The sequence below is a fragment of the Mesoplodon densirostris genome, chromosome 1 (genome assembly GCF_025265405.1).
Source record: "Mesoplodon densirostris isolate mMesDen1 chromosome 1, mMesDen1 primary haplotype, whole genome shotgun sequence".
Classification (NCBI taxonomy): domain Eukaryota; kingdom Metazoa; phylum Chordata; class Mammalia; order Artiodactyla; family Ziphiidae; genus Mesoplodon; species Mesoplodon densirostris.
Genome location: NC_082661.1, coordinates 29,025,987 through 29,039,454, shown reverse-complemented (window position 1 = coordinate 29,039,454; position 13,468 = coordinate 29,025,987). Strand labels below are relative to the sequence as shown.

General features: G+C 56.7%; 1 protein-coding gene across 1 annotated transcript in view; it reads left to right on the top strand.

Annotated features, from left to right (window-relative positions):
* Positions 1 to 1,602: 1,602 nt before the first annotated feature.
* PAX2 (paired box 2) overlaps positions 1,603 to 13,468 on the top strand; it is a 78,794-nt gene continuing 66,928 nt past the window's right edge. The window contains 4 exon segments of the mRNA XM_060108021.1: positions 1,603 to 1,682; positions 2,760 to 2,870; positions 6,393 to 6,561; positions 7,307 to 7,504. Of these exon segments, the coding sequence (XP_059964004.1) occupies positions 1,670 to 1,682; positions 2,760 to 2,870; positions 6,393 to 6,561; positions 7,307 to 7,504 (491 nt within the window). The 5' untranslated portion in view covers positions 1,603 to 1,669.

Here is a 13,468-nt window from a genome sequence, read left to right as displayed (position 1 = left end):
GAGTTCAGACTCCCTAAGACAACTTCCTAGACCAACATAGGGAGACCTGCGGCAAAGGGCTCCTTCCGTTCTGAGCTCCTCTCAGTAAGGACCCTTCCTCGAAGTGGCCCCCTCATCCTAATTCTGGGTTAATTACCTCCCTGAAAGAAGCCCAAGGCTGTACCAGCTAATAACACCTGAGAGCCCTTTGCTCCCAGGCCCGGGAGCCTTTTCCTTTAGGCTGTCCGGAACTGTTTTCCTTTTTCGCTCCCCACACCAAGTTAGTGCGTGTTCGTGGGGTTGTGAGGCCAAAGCAAACCCGGCAGCGCCATCTGCAGGTCTCGAGAGGAAGAGACTGACCTTTGGGGCTGGACCCTGCGCCTTCCACCTCCAGGAGCCCGAGGGAACCAGCTTGGCCGCCCAAAGGAAGTGGGGGTGAGGGCTGGAAGGGAGGGGGCAGGGGGGAGGGGATTTTTCCTCCCAGAAGTTACTTCGCAGGTGGATTAAGCGGATTGGGCTCTGGAGGATCCAGGAAGGAGAGCAAATGACAGGATCCCAGCGGATCCGGCCTCCTAAAGAGTGGGAAGCTCGGAACCCGGTCGGGCTGAACCTGGCCCGAACCCCGCCCGAGGATGAAGGGCGCTCTGAAAACCCAGGTGCAAGAGGCCTTGTAGGAGTTTCCTCCTGCCTGAGTTGGGCGGGTTCGGCCCCCAACCTAGCTGCCGCCTGGGCGCCGGCCAGAGGGACAGCGGCGCGAGTCCGCGGCGTTTCTGCGGGTGCCAGGGTCGGCAGGCAGGGGCTAGAGTCGCCTCGAGTACCGGCTGCAAGAGCGCAGCGCCGGCTTCCCTGAGCCGCCCTTTCGCAGACCCAGAAAGGGGAGGAGGGAGGGAGCGAAGGAGGGAGAGTTAAAACATCAGCTGAAGTGCCAAGATGATTTATGAGACGAGGGAAAATATTTCATAAAGATCTCCGGATATTCTGTACTTAACCAGTTAGGAGACAAAGGGCTTCTCCTGCCTGGTGCGTGCGAGCGGACCTGAGCGAGAGAGGGAGCGAGTGCGGAGGAGGGCTGCGGAGGCTGGACCAGCTGCTCCGGCAGGAGCGGGTCCGGGCCGAGCGCGCTGCGCCTCCTGCGCTTGCTCTGGATCCGCCGAGCTGGCAGCGGGCGGCGCTCAGCCTCGTTCACAGCCTCTTCTCCCCAGCCGGGGAGAGCGAGCCGAGCCTCGGTCTCCCGCGTCCTCAGCCGTCAGCGACTAGTCGTTCTGCACTGTCTCCCCAAGCCCCCTCCCCGGCCACCCGAGGGTCCAGGAGCCAAGTCCCCGGGCTCTCGCACCGTCCGTTGGGTCCCACTGAGGCAGGTGGGTTCCCGCCGGAGGTCTCCAGCTCGATTCTAAACCGAGCGTTCTGGGCTGTCCAGACCCCGTTAGGCAAGGGGACGAGGGAAGCCCTGCGCGCAGCCGTGCGTGGGACGAGAGAGGAAAAACTGCCGGACACTTTGCCCCGGAATGAGAATTGGGGATATGTGGGTGGGGAGTTACCTCAGGAGGGACAGGCGAAAGGGAAGGACCAGAGAGAGGAAGGAAGAACCAGGAGGAACGGAAGGGAACTGAGAGCTGAGAGTAGGGGAGATAGGAGTAGGGTTGCGGACCGAGCTCGGGGCCCCGTGGCTCATGCGGGCACTGGCCAGTGGATGGCAGGGCTGGGTGAGTTGGGACTTCGAGCCGGCTTCCGAGCGTGGCGCGTTCTGCGACCCTCAGTCGTTGCCTGAATATTCATTAGACTGGCCGCTCTTTATCCTTATCTAACGTTTATCTTATCGGCGAGTTTCGTTTCTCAATGTAGTTTTAATCCCAGGCTCCCCTCCCCCCCCGGGCCGCTCCCCTGCCCTCCCCCTCCCTCCCCCTCCCCCTTCACCCTTTCCTCCCTCCCTCCCTCCCTCCCTCTCGTTTCCCCCTCCCCTGCCCTCCCCTCGCCGGCACCGGAGTGACAGGCGCGGGGCCCTCCTCGCCGAAGCTCGGGGCTCCGGCGCTGGCGAATCACAGAGTGGTGGAATCTATTGCCTTTGTCTGACAAGTCATCCATCTCCCAGCGCGGGGAGAGGGAGGGGGTCTGGAGGGGGCTTTGCAGCTTTTAGAGAGACATACACCGGGAGCCGAGGCTCCAGTCTCCGGCCGAGTCTTCTCGCAAACGCAACCCACCTGGGGCCAGTCCAGTGCTGCCGGCGTCCCTCGGCTCCCTCCTTTCTTCCCTCCCTCCCGGCTCTTCGGCCGCGGCGGAGCGCGCCAGCCTTTTCCGGGGGCGGGGGCCCGGCTCGCGCTCTCCCCTCCCGAAGGCGCCCGCTCGGACATCCCGAGGATTGCTACTTCTTTGCCAACTTCGCCAACTCACCGGCACTTGGAGCGGCCCGGCTCCCCGCCCGGCGCCCTCGGGCCGCCCCTGCTCCTCGGCTACTCCGACCGCCGCCTCTGGATGAACGGGTTCCAGGGGAGCTGAGCGAGCCGTCTCCCCCGCCCAGCCTCAGCCCTGGCCGCAGCTGCCGCGCGCGCCATGCGCCCCCAGGTCCCTCCGGCCCGGCTTGCCACCCCGGGGCCGTTCTGCTGACCGCCCAGCCCCGCGCCCCGACGGTGGGAAGTTCCGGGCGCTGCGGTTGCAAGCTCCGGCAGGCCCGGGAGGAGTCCCCGCGGGGAGCGCAGCGCGGCGCCCCCCCCCCGCCCCCGAGCGCTCCGCCGCAGCCGGGAGCTCACCCCCCGCCCCCACCGTCCCTCCCTTTTTTCCTCAAGTCCTGAAGTTGAGTTTGAGAGGCGACACGGCGGCGGCGGCCGCGCTGCTCCCGCTCCTCTGTCTCCCCATGGATATGCACTGCAAAGCAGACCCCTTCTCCGCGATGCACCGTGAGTACCGGCGCCCGGCTCCTGCCCCAGCTCGGGGCTCCCCGTCCCACCCGGCCCCGTCCTGCGCGGCCCTGGCTCCCCACGCGCTCAGGTCCCATCTTGGAGGCCACCCTGGCTTCTTCTGGTCACCCCTTTCGTTCTTCCTCATTTTCCGGTGTTTCTAAAGCCCCCAGTTTCTCTCGCTTCTGCCTTGTCGCTCATACTTCTTCTACCTGCCTTCCTACCTCCCTGGTGCCCATCACCCTCCTTCCTTCCACCTGCTTTTTCTTAGGTAGTGGATCCACAGCCCCTGACCCTGGCTCCAACCACTCTACTCCCTGGCCACCCTCTTGACTGGAGCTGGGGGACTAATGGACAGGCAGTTTTCAGGGTTTTGTGTTGTGTTGTGTTTTCTTTATCTTCTCTCTTTCTCTCTCTTGGCCTCCCCCTCCTCCCTCCCCTCATCTCTACCTTTCTGGAACTTAGAGTGTGGTGGTCCAGGAGGAGACTCCCAGCAAGGGCAGCCTCAGTGTCAGGACAATCGGGCTGAAGAGTGTGGGGGTGGGGTGCCCCCTTCTGACCCTCAGCTCCCAGCACCTCCTGGCCCTGCCAGCCCAGCCAAGGCTTCTTGTGGGCTGGTTTGAAATACTTCCTTCCTCTTCTTTTTTTCCCTATCTTCCATCCTACTCCTTCCCCTCTTGTCCTGGAGTTGGGAGTCTGAGATTGGCAGGACGTGGTGGTCATCTTTCTCTGCCTCTCCCTGGGAGATGCTCTAAAAACAAAGAGGGATTCCAAGGAGAAATCGAAGTCTGTGGGAGATCATGTAGAAGAGCCTTCCAGGCGATCCCTGGGTAGAGCAAAGCTTAGCTTCTAGTTCTGGAGGCTCCTTGCTGGGCTCCCACTCCCTGGTAAGGATGGGCCAGCCAGTAACCTGGCCAGGGGATAGGAAAAGAGGGAGAAAAGGAGGGGGGAAGAACAAAAGGAAGGCAAATGCCAAAGCTGGGGAGAAAGGAGAGAGAAATCAAAACAAGGGGGAGGAAAGAAGAGCCAGAAAACAGAAAAAAATGTTACAGGAAAAAGGAGAAGGGGAGAAAAGACATTTAAAACTAGGAAAAGAGAATTATTTTAATGAAATTTGAATTTATCTAATTCTTGTCATATGTCTTTAGCTTGGAAAACAATTCAGAGGTATTTTTTGTTTGTTTTGTTTTGTTTTGTCGCCTTCTTTTTTTAAAGATAAATAGATTCTGAATAGAAAACTTTCCCTCCTCTGTAGGTTAATAATCAAGGATGATTTCTAACTTTTCACAGGGAAACTTTTTAGACCTGGCTTGGATCTGTGCTTGGGACAAGAGAGCCTAGGAGGGAGAGCTGTATTTTTCTCTAAGCATATATTTAGCGTATATATATATATATATACATATATATATATGCTTTAAAAAATACTCCTGTGACAAAATATATTTCCCTAAATAATTTCCAAGCACAGGAAATCCGAGCCAGGGGCCTCCGGCTGCCGCGGGTTTCTGGGAGCCGAGACTGAAATCCTGACTCCTTTTCGGAGGGAGTGGAACGGGGTACCACGCCGTCTTCGCCCAGCCCGCCGGCCTCGTGGCCCCGCTGCCTCTCCTCTTTTGCCGATTCCGCGGGGGATCTGCCGAGTCCTGGCCGCCCACTGGGTGCCACTTTGAAACCGAAAGGGTAGCAAGGCGAGCCGAAGGCGGTCGGAGGAAGGGAGAGATCGCGGCGCGGGCGGGCTGGCCGGCCAGCAGCGGCAGCCCGAGTCGGCGCCGGCGGCAGTGGCGCATTCCAGGCCCGACTCAGCGCAGGTTCTCGGCCCCAGCCCTGGACCCCCGCCGTGCCCCCTTCCTTTACCCACCCCTTAGATTGGGGTCGAGGGGCTGGGCCCGGAGCCCGGGGAGGCTGAATCATTCATCTTTAATCTGCCCGCAGCTGCCGCCTTTTCATACCGGTAACGCGAGTTCTCCCGGGGCCTAAATTATTGATGGTCGGGTTTGGAGGGAGGGGAGGGGTGAGGAGCGGGGCTAGAGGTAGGGAGCCTAGCATGGATGAGGGGTAGAATAAGAGGCTCCGGCCTCCCCCCCGCCTCTAGATCAGAGGCCTCTCCCCAGGGGTTTCGCCGGCCCCTATTCTCGGTCCCCCAGAAGGGAACGGGAGAGAAGCGAGTCGGGTGCAAATGTCCCCGCTTTCTCCGAAAGTCGCCGGAGGCTAGCAGGACAGGGACTGCAGGTTGCTGGCCTGGTCAGGTCGGACTCTGCCGCTAGAACTCTCTGCGGTTGGATTGCTCAGTAACTGCGGCTGCAGGTTGATGGCTTTGGGTGCAGGATTTCTAGACTGCTGTCAGCCAGGGAGAATGGGGCGCCAGGCAGCGTCCTCAGGCCTGGCATCCGGCGACCACCTCGGCTCCGAGGTTGGGAGCCTGCGCTGGGGTCTGGTTGGAGACCCAGCACCCTCCTCTTGCCCAGGAGAGCAAACGCCGTTGCTGCCCGGTTTCCTGAGTGGCTGCGGAGGTCTAAAAGGTCAGATGGACACGAGCTGGCTCGGGCTGGCTGCACAGGGTGCCCCGTGTGCCTTCAGCCCGCCTGGGCTACCTGTACCATGCGTCCTGAGCGAGGCCGTGGGCCCCAAGCCTAGCGCAGCGCGGCAGGCGGACGAACCCAAGCAGTCTGCGTTCTGTGGCTGCTACCCCGGCACCTTGCCGCTCTCCACTGCCTCCCCGTCTCCGAGCGCAGCAGATTCTGGGCCCCTGCCTCTTCAGCCTTCCCTCCTCCACTTGGCTTTCTTTGAACTTTAAACACTACAGAGGCGAAGGGGAAATATGGCTCCCCAAATATCTAAAGATAGAAAACATAAAGGAAAGAAAAGCTCCCCATCAGAAAGTAAAACAAAACAAAAAACACAGGGAAAGAGGCAGGAAAACTCTAACTCCAATTAAAAATAAATACAAGAAAAGAGGTAGGGAGCAAAAGGGGGGATGTCAGGGACTTAGGCCCTCTCTGTGCTTGGAGTCCTTATGCACAGAGTCAACCGGACCCAAACACCCCAGAATCATCCGCCTCCAAGCAGGCTCCAACAACTCCCTCTTGCCTGCGGCTCAGGCGGGATTCCGCACCGCTCCGGTTCCTTCCTCCGCCCGGCCCTTCCTGTCCTCTCTTCCCTACATTCTCTCCTGCTGGCATTAATTCCCACTGTGCTGTTTTTCTCCCCCTCTTCCCTTTTTTTCCCTCTCGCCCCGCTTCCCCATTCCTTCCGTCACTTTCTCCCTGGCGTCGCACCGGTCTTAGAGCCGCGTTCTTTCCCAGCCCTCCGCCCAGCATCTGCGCTTCCGCGTTTCTGCAGCTCCGCAGATTCCAGTCCCTAATCCTCTGCATTGTGGTCGGCGGCCTTCGTTCTCCCGCGAGTCTGGGAACATGCCCTTCCGCCCTGCCTGCTCCCTTTGCACGTCCTGGGTCGCGGACCCTGACTAATGGCCGGTCCCTGCTGTGTGTGGGGTGTTGTTTTTTTTTTCTTGTCTCTCCCCAGCAGGGCACGGGGGTGTGAACCAGCTTGGGGGGGTGTTTGTGAATGGCAGGCCCCTGCCCGACGTGGTGAGGCAGCGCATCGTGGAGCTGGCCCACCAGGGTGTGCGGCCCTGCGACATCTCCCGGCAGCTGCGGGTCAGCCACGGCTGTGTCAGCAAAATCCTGGGCAGGTGAGGGCCTCGGAGCTGCCCCTGGGAGATGCCCTGTCTCCTTTCCTGTTTGGATAGCCCTGGGTCTCCAGCCGAGGGCTTGGCTAAAAGTCGAGGTCGCCAGTGGGAGAGGGAGGCCCCTGACTGGGGCTATCTGGAGAGCTGCTCCTTTTGGAGAGGGCACTCAGGTAGTGACTGTGGCCCCAGAAGAGAGGGTGGAGCAGGGCCATCCAGCACCTGCCCCGCTCCAGGGACCTCACTGGGAGATAGCCTGATTCCAGTCTTCAGAAACGGAAGGACAGCTCTTCCCTTTGGAAGGGAGGGTTGGAGGAATAGGGTGGAAGGTAAAAATGGGTCCCTGAGAAGAGAAAAATCAGCTTGGGGAGGTAGAAGGTTGGCCCTGGTTCCCATAGGGTCCCTGTGCTCTGTGGGATAGGTCTGGAGGCCTCCAAGTGCTGTTCCTCCCGCTCTTCCCAAATGAGGGGCCGGGCTTCCACTCCCAGGGGCATTGATTCCAGCTGCTGTGCGTGCAGCCTTTGGTATGGCCACCTCCAGGGAGGGAGCGTCCCTGGTGTCCCTCCCCTCATCCTCCACTGCGTCCCTGCCCTAGCCAAGTGGACTCTGGAAGCCGGTTCAGACACTCTGGGCCTTTTCCCTCCGTGCCACTGCCTCAGGCGGGAGAGTGGCTCAGCGGCTCCGGCGCCTGCAGCGCCCTGTCCCTGCCACCACCGGCTTCTCGCTGACCCCGCCGGTCTTCCCGGCGCAGGTACTACGAGACCGGCAGCATCAAGCCCGGAGTGATCGGCGGCTCCAAGCCCAAAGTGGCAACACCCAAAGTTGTGGACAAGATTGCCGAATACAAGCGACAGAACCCGACTATGTTCGCCTGGGAGATCCGGGACCGGCTCCTGGCGGAGGGCATCTGTGACAACGACACAGTGCCCAGCGTCTCTTCCATCAACAGGTGAGCAAGCCACGGCGGGCTGCAGGGTGGGGCTCCAGATCCCAGCTCCTACCCACCAGGGCTTTCCCCAGCACCGGTCTCCGTTCTTTCTTCGGCCTCTGCCTGCCCTTGCTCCTGCTCCCAGCTCCCAGGTCCTTTGGGCAGGGAGAGGGGACCTGGAAGGCAGAGAGATAGACAGACAGACAAGGCTGTCTCCAGCTCAGGGCTGGGTATTCCCTGCCAGGCTTCTCCCGCTGGCGTCCTGGAAATGAATCCAAGTGTTTGTGGTAATTAAGACTCCAAGATTACGCGCCTCGGTATCTAGAGACAATCACAGCCCACAGCCGAAGCCTTTAAAATGACCAGTGTCTATTCATCGCCTCCAAACAGACTTCCCTTTCTAAAGGCATGCTCCCTTCCGCAGGGGCAGCCGCCTGTCCTGGCTCCCCCGCCATCCCTGCTGACTCCCACAAAGCTGGCCTCCCGGGAGCCCAGGCCTTGCTAGCCAGCTCCTCACAAATTTCCGGCCTATTACCACCCGTATCCAGGCCTGCAGAGCAAACGCCAACCATCAGCCAGCCACTGGCAGGGAGGAGAGGAGCTAGACCAGGAGTGGGATGCCGGGTCAGGAGGGAGACTCTGGACCCTGAGACTGAGCCTTAGGAGATGCCTCCAACCACCTAGAGTACCTGTGTCCAGGCCTAAGCCTGTGCTGATGACAGGCTCAGGCACAGGGGGACAACTCAGGCTGGATTCAGCTCGACATACAGTAGCACAAGATAGTCAGTCTCCCAATCTCTGAGCCACTCCAGTGTGCCCTCTGGGACCCGTGCACACTCCATGTATGTACCCCCCGCCCCCGGCCAGTGTACACATGTGGCAGGTACAGCACATCACAAGAACACTGGACATGGGAACCCAGGATGGCTTTCCCATCACAGAACTGTACAACCCGATGTCAGCGGAGACCCTGTGCGAATTCCAGACAGCCTTGGCCAGCTTTTCTACCCCCGCCCCGCGCATTGTAGGGCAACACCCCAGATGAGAAGAAGGCTGAGGGTTTCATACCCTTGTTTTTCTTTACACTCTTCATAGGCTCATTATCAGGACAACTAATAATTCAGCTGGTGCCTTTTTCTGAAACTGGCATCACGTATCAAGGGTTTTTTAAAAAAATATTTTGCAAATGAAATGGAATTATCCCAAATCATCCTGAAAACAGCAGGTAAAATTAGCTGGTAGAATGTACCTTGGCTAAAGAAGATTCCCTCTGCCACACTTGTGCTGTAACGTACTGTGAGGCGACCCCGGAAATTATCCCAGTGTGTGCCATCTGTATTAAAATGGTTATTCAGTTATGAACAGGGTAACATAATACTGATCAGCTAATTATACACCCTCCGAAAATTCTCTAGCTCCCTGGGCCTGGCTCAGCTAGGTATTGAGAGCATAGTGGTTTGACATTCAGATACCTTCCAAAGGAGCTGGAGAAATTCTCCTGGTGGTTCGGGAGAGGAATGAGTCTTTTGCATTTCAAAGCCAGAGGAGGAAGCTGGGGAAGCTTTGGGGCTGGGGCAGGAGTGGCGGTGAGAGATGGGAAGGGGCCAAAGCGTTGTCTCCTCTCAGCCTCTAGGCTGGCTGCTGGTCTTGGGAGTGAGTTGGAACCGAGGTCTTGGGAGGAGAGCAGCCCTGCTGAGGGGCAATGTTGCTGGGACTGGGTGCTGGTGTTCTGGAGAACATTTGGTAGAAATCTTGTTGTTGTGATAGGATCTGCAAGCCGGTGGAGGAACCCAGGATAGGTTTGGTCAAGGCAATGTGCTTCTCTTGATGTGTGGAGGATTGGAGCAATCAAGGCAGGTGTGGTGACAGCACCCCTTGCCTAGCACTCTGTCTAGCACCCCTTCTCCCCCCTCTCCCCAACATATACCCCTCACTGGCCGAGATGTTTTGGGCAGCTGGCTTATACAAAAGTTTGGGAATACTCTCATCCTGAAAAGCCACAGAGAGCAGGGGACATATGACCCCAGGATCAAGCTCCAGAGGCCTTGAGGTGCTCTCACCAGAACTGAGAGAAAGTAGAAGAGTGAGCTGCTAGTGGGATGAGAGTGGGAGAAGGAACGGCTTCAGCTTGACGGCTCTGACAGCGGCAGGATTTGCTCAACACGGAGCCCTATCACCTGAGGGGCACGGAGGCTACCTTTGGGTGTGGGAAAACAGCCATCTGTGGACAGGTGTTGCTGGAGATGGCAAGGGAGTGGGAGGAGAAGAACGGGGAAGCCACCGGCAGCGTGGGCAGCCAGCCCTGGGTCTGCAGCTAGGCTTCCTGGCTTGCTTTGTCAACAAGGCACAGTCAGGGTATTCTTGCTTTTGCTTTGGGACAGAATCCTACCGTGACTCATACTTTGGAAAGCATTCTGGGGGCTTCCCAGTGTGCTGCCGAGTCAGGACTGGAGGCATGCACCTGGGGGCCCACGGCCTTAGTGTCATCCCTCGAGGTGCTTTGCTCTGAAAGGGAGGGTTTATCTGAGATGCGTTGCTTCAACCCAAAACCTGCTAAAAGCGGGATTTCTGCTGGCGCTGCTGATGCCAGGCACTTCGTGAAATCTCACTTGCTGTAAGGAAGAGCCTACAGATTTTCCTCTGTGTAGAAAGTGTGACGCATTGGGGACCGGGTGGTTCTTGAGTTTAGCGCTTTACTGTTGGTTAGGTGCCCACTTGTGTTGGGTACTTTATAACCCTCACGGTAAGAATGTGCCCGTGCTGGCCGTTGGCAAGAAAGGAAATCCACACATGCTTATCCACCTGAGCCAAATCATGAGGGTTTTCATCTTCTCCTCCCCAAAACAGATGCTGTTGCCACACTTGAAATATACTGTTATGGTTCTAAACTAAATCGCTTTTCATGCTTTAAAAATGGTTTGGGTTTTTTCTGATCCTGTCGCGATAAAGGCTTGGACATCCAGCCCCCATTCTCCACTGGCAAATCCTCATAGAAATACCTCTCTGAGCCAATGGAGTAGGTCAAAGAGGCCTCCCAACCTCACCCTCACCCCCAGAGACCACCGTCAAAAATCCGGAGGGTTGACTAGATTGCTTAGCATGTGGAATTTATTTGAATGACTCTCGATATTGGGTTACTGATCGCTGAGCGTGGAGTTGCCAGCTCTTCAGCTTGTACACCACTGCTGTAGAGGGCGGGTGTTTATAAACAGGTGACTTGAGATTGAAACCTGGTGTGGGAAATGGCCCGGAGTGGGGAGGAGATGGAGGGAGATCCAAGCTGCTGAAAGGGAAACAGCCACCTAGTTACGTTGCTGAGCAATTGGCTGGGCAGGAAGGATTTTCCTGATTATGTGCCAGAGTCTTCAGGTTTGGCTCTTGCTCTGGGCAGGGAATATAGCTTCTTTGAAGGCACAGGCGCAAACTCCAGATACAGTCTAGGGTTACTGAAGATCCCCTGAGGGCACTGTCTTGGACTGAGCTGACAAGGAGGCCCTCGCTCTCTTAACTTTTTCAGCCTGCCCTATACTCTTTGGGATCAAGGCACTCTCTGCTCCTCGATCCTTGGAGTGGACCCTCGCAGAGTCAATTTCCCCCCGATCACCTGCTACCCACACTCTCTCTTAGCCTGTTGGGCTCTAAGTGAGCATATTTACTCTCCTAGCAGCGGCAGCACTGGCTTCAAGAAGGCGCCAGCCCCAAGGCTGTCAAACAGTTGCGTCTCGTGTCACCTGCAGGTCTTCGTTGGAAATCTGGCCCTGGGGTGACAGTGGCCTAGCTGTTCATTCAAAGGCCTTTCCAAGTAAGCTGGGAGCCACTCATCCCAGCCAAGGGAATGCTGACGACATGTTCACGGCGGGGGGCTGTGTCCCTTTCTCAGACACAGGTTCTAGAACATTGCACATTTGACTCTTGGACCTGGCTGGGCACAGAGCTGGGCCAGAGAGGCAGCACTCCTTGCCCATCTCCATAGCCTTTTGCAGTTGTTTGGTGGTCAGGGCTGTTGGTCTCGTGGCAAAGAGCCAAGGCAAGTTGGTAGGTTAAGAAGAAGGCTTCTCCCCACAGAGGAAAGGGAAAAGTAAGGATAGAGAACTTGCTTTCTGTGGCCCTGGGCCTACTGGATCAGGCCACCTATAGTGGACAGACATGCCAGTTTCTGTCTGAAAAGCCTTGCTCACCTGTCCTTCCCCAGAGAGCATCTCCTGCTGCTGAGGCTGCCCGTCGTTAGAACAATGTGTGAAATAGTCATGACGGCTGGCCTTCTTATTTCTTAAAATGAGCTGGAGTTGTCCCCCTGAAAAGCCATTTTTGTTCCCTTAGTTATTTTAGACTTCTTGGCCAGCAATTTTATCGGTCTGTTCCCCTGCGGGCAGGCTCCGAGTGGGTGGGCAGGCCACAAAATGGCTTTCAGGTGAGAGCAATGGCTGGTTGCCCTGAGTTCTTACCTCCACTAGCAACTCTAGGAAAGAGGAAGGCAGGAGGGGTTGTCCCTAATGAAAGCTCCAGGTGGGTTTTCGAGGGTGATGCAAAGAGGAAACAAGAGGGGAAAACCCTAAATAAATAAATAAAGTGTGACCAACTATTCTGAGAACTCAATAAAAAAATCACATCAAATATGAAGAGGCATAAATCTTGTATCTGCACAGGTAACCTACTCAATTGCTTTTCTTATCGCTCAGGCTGCCTCCATTTATTACCGTCCACAGTCTGGGCAAAGGAGGTTGCGTAGAGGGTGGTCTTCAGTGCAATCCTACACCCCGAGAGGCAACAATCAGCCCATACAGCCAGGGATTTCGATGGGAGCTCGGGAAGGGCCCATTTGTCTGCATGAAAACCAATCAATAACTCTGTAACCAGAGCCCTTGTCACAGGGAAATGGACAACACAACAGTTCAATACAGGGGCCACGGGGGGAATTAACCAAGTGGAGATGGGACCAGGCAGGAGCAGCCCCTAGAGAAGGGAAACGGGGTGCCTGGAGAAGAGAATATTGGGGAGGGGGGAGATGGGGCCCTGGCTTTGTGTGCATATTGGCACAAGGTGGGGATTCTTGTGCAAAGTAGATTCAGGGGACCAGAGGCACCGTTGGAAGTTGGGGTGGTAAGGAGCAGTTGGGAAGTGGGCTTGTTCCAGTACGCATGGGATAGTGTGGTTGTATGTGTGATGGTGTGTGTTGTGGACAAGAATATTATGCCTCCACAGAAAGAATAGCGATAGTAGTAACTGGTGCAGAAGATGAACCAAACCCCCCTACACCAGAGCCTGCAAGCTGAAAAGGGGGCTCCCTCTGAGCCCACAAAGGAGCGCCTTAAACCAGGGCTCCATTGTCTGCCCCCAGCTCCCTAGATCTTCAGCTCCAGCTACTCTGCAACTTTGCCTCTTAAAGTTCAGGTCCGTCCTTGGCCCTTCCTTGTTGCCGCCTGGAGTTGGAATTCTTATATTAAGAGGAAACTGTATGCTGGAAAGAATTCCTTTCTCACTTCCTGTTCTTTAAAAGAATGCAGTAAAGGGTGTGACCATGGCCTGCCACTTCTCTGAATCCCTGCTGTTTCATCTCAGCACCCCCACCCCCAGGTCAGATTCTCGAAGGGCAAGTTTCTTGCTTTCAGAGTTCAGATTCATGCAGGGGAAGCTATGCCCAGTGCTGCTCACCCAGCCACGTGGGTGAGCCTAGAGAAGAGAGAAGGGGCCCTGATAAATCTGAGGAGTGGGCAACAGTGTCTCACAACCAATGCCCTAACGACAAGTAAAATATTAAATGGGTGGAAAATTAAATCGCTGTGGGTTTATCTGTCTACCGCTAAACTACTGGGTTGAAATGTTTCTCTCCTGTTAGCAAGTTATTTGTTTTGGTACTCTAAAGGTGCAGCTTGAATGTATTCATGATGGTTTGTGGGCATAGAGATTGATATCTTCAGGGTGTGTGGATTTGTGTGTGTTTGTGCCTACCTGTGTCTGCTCTTAGGTAAATGGGCTCTGAGGCCA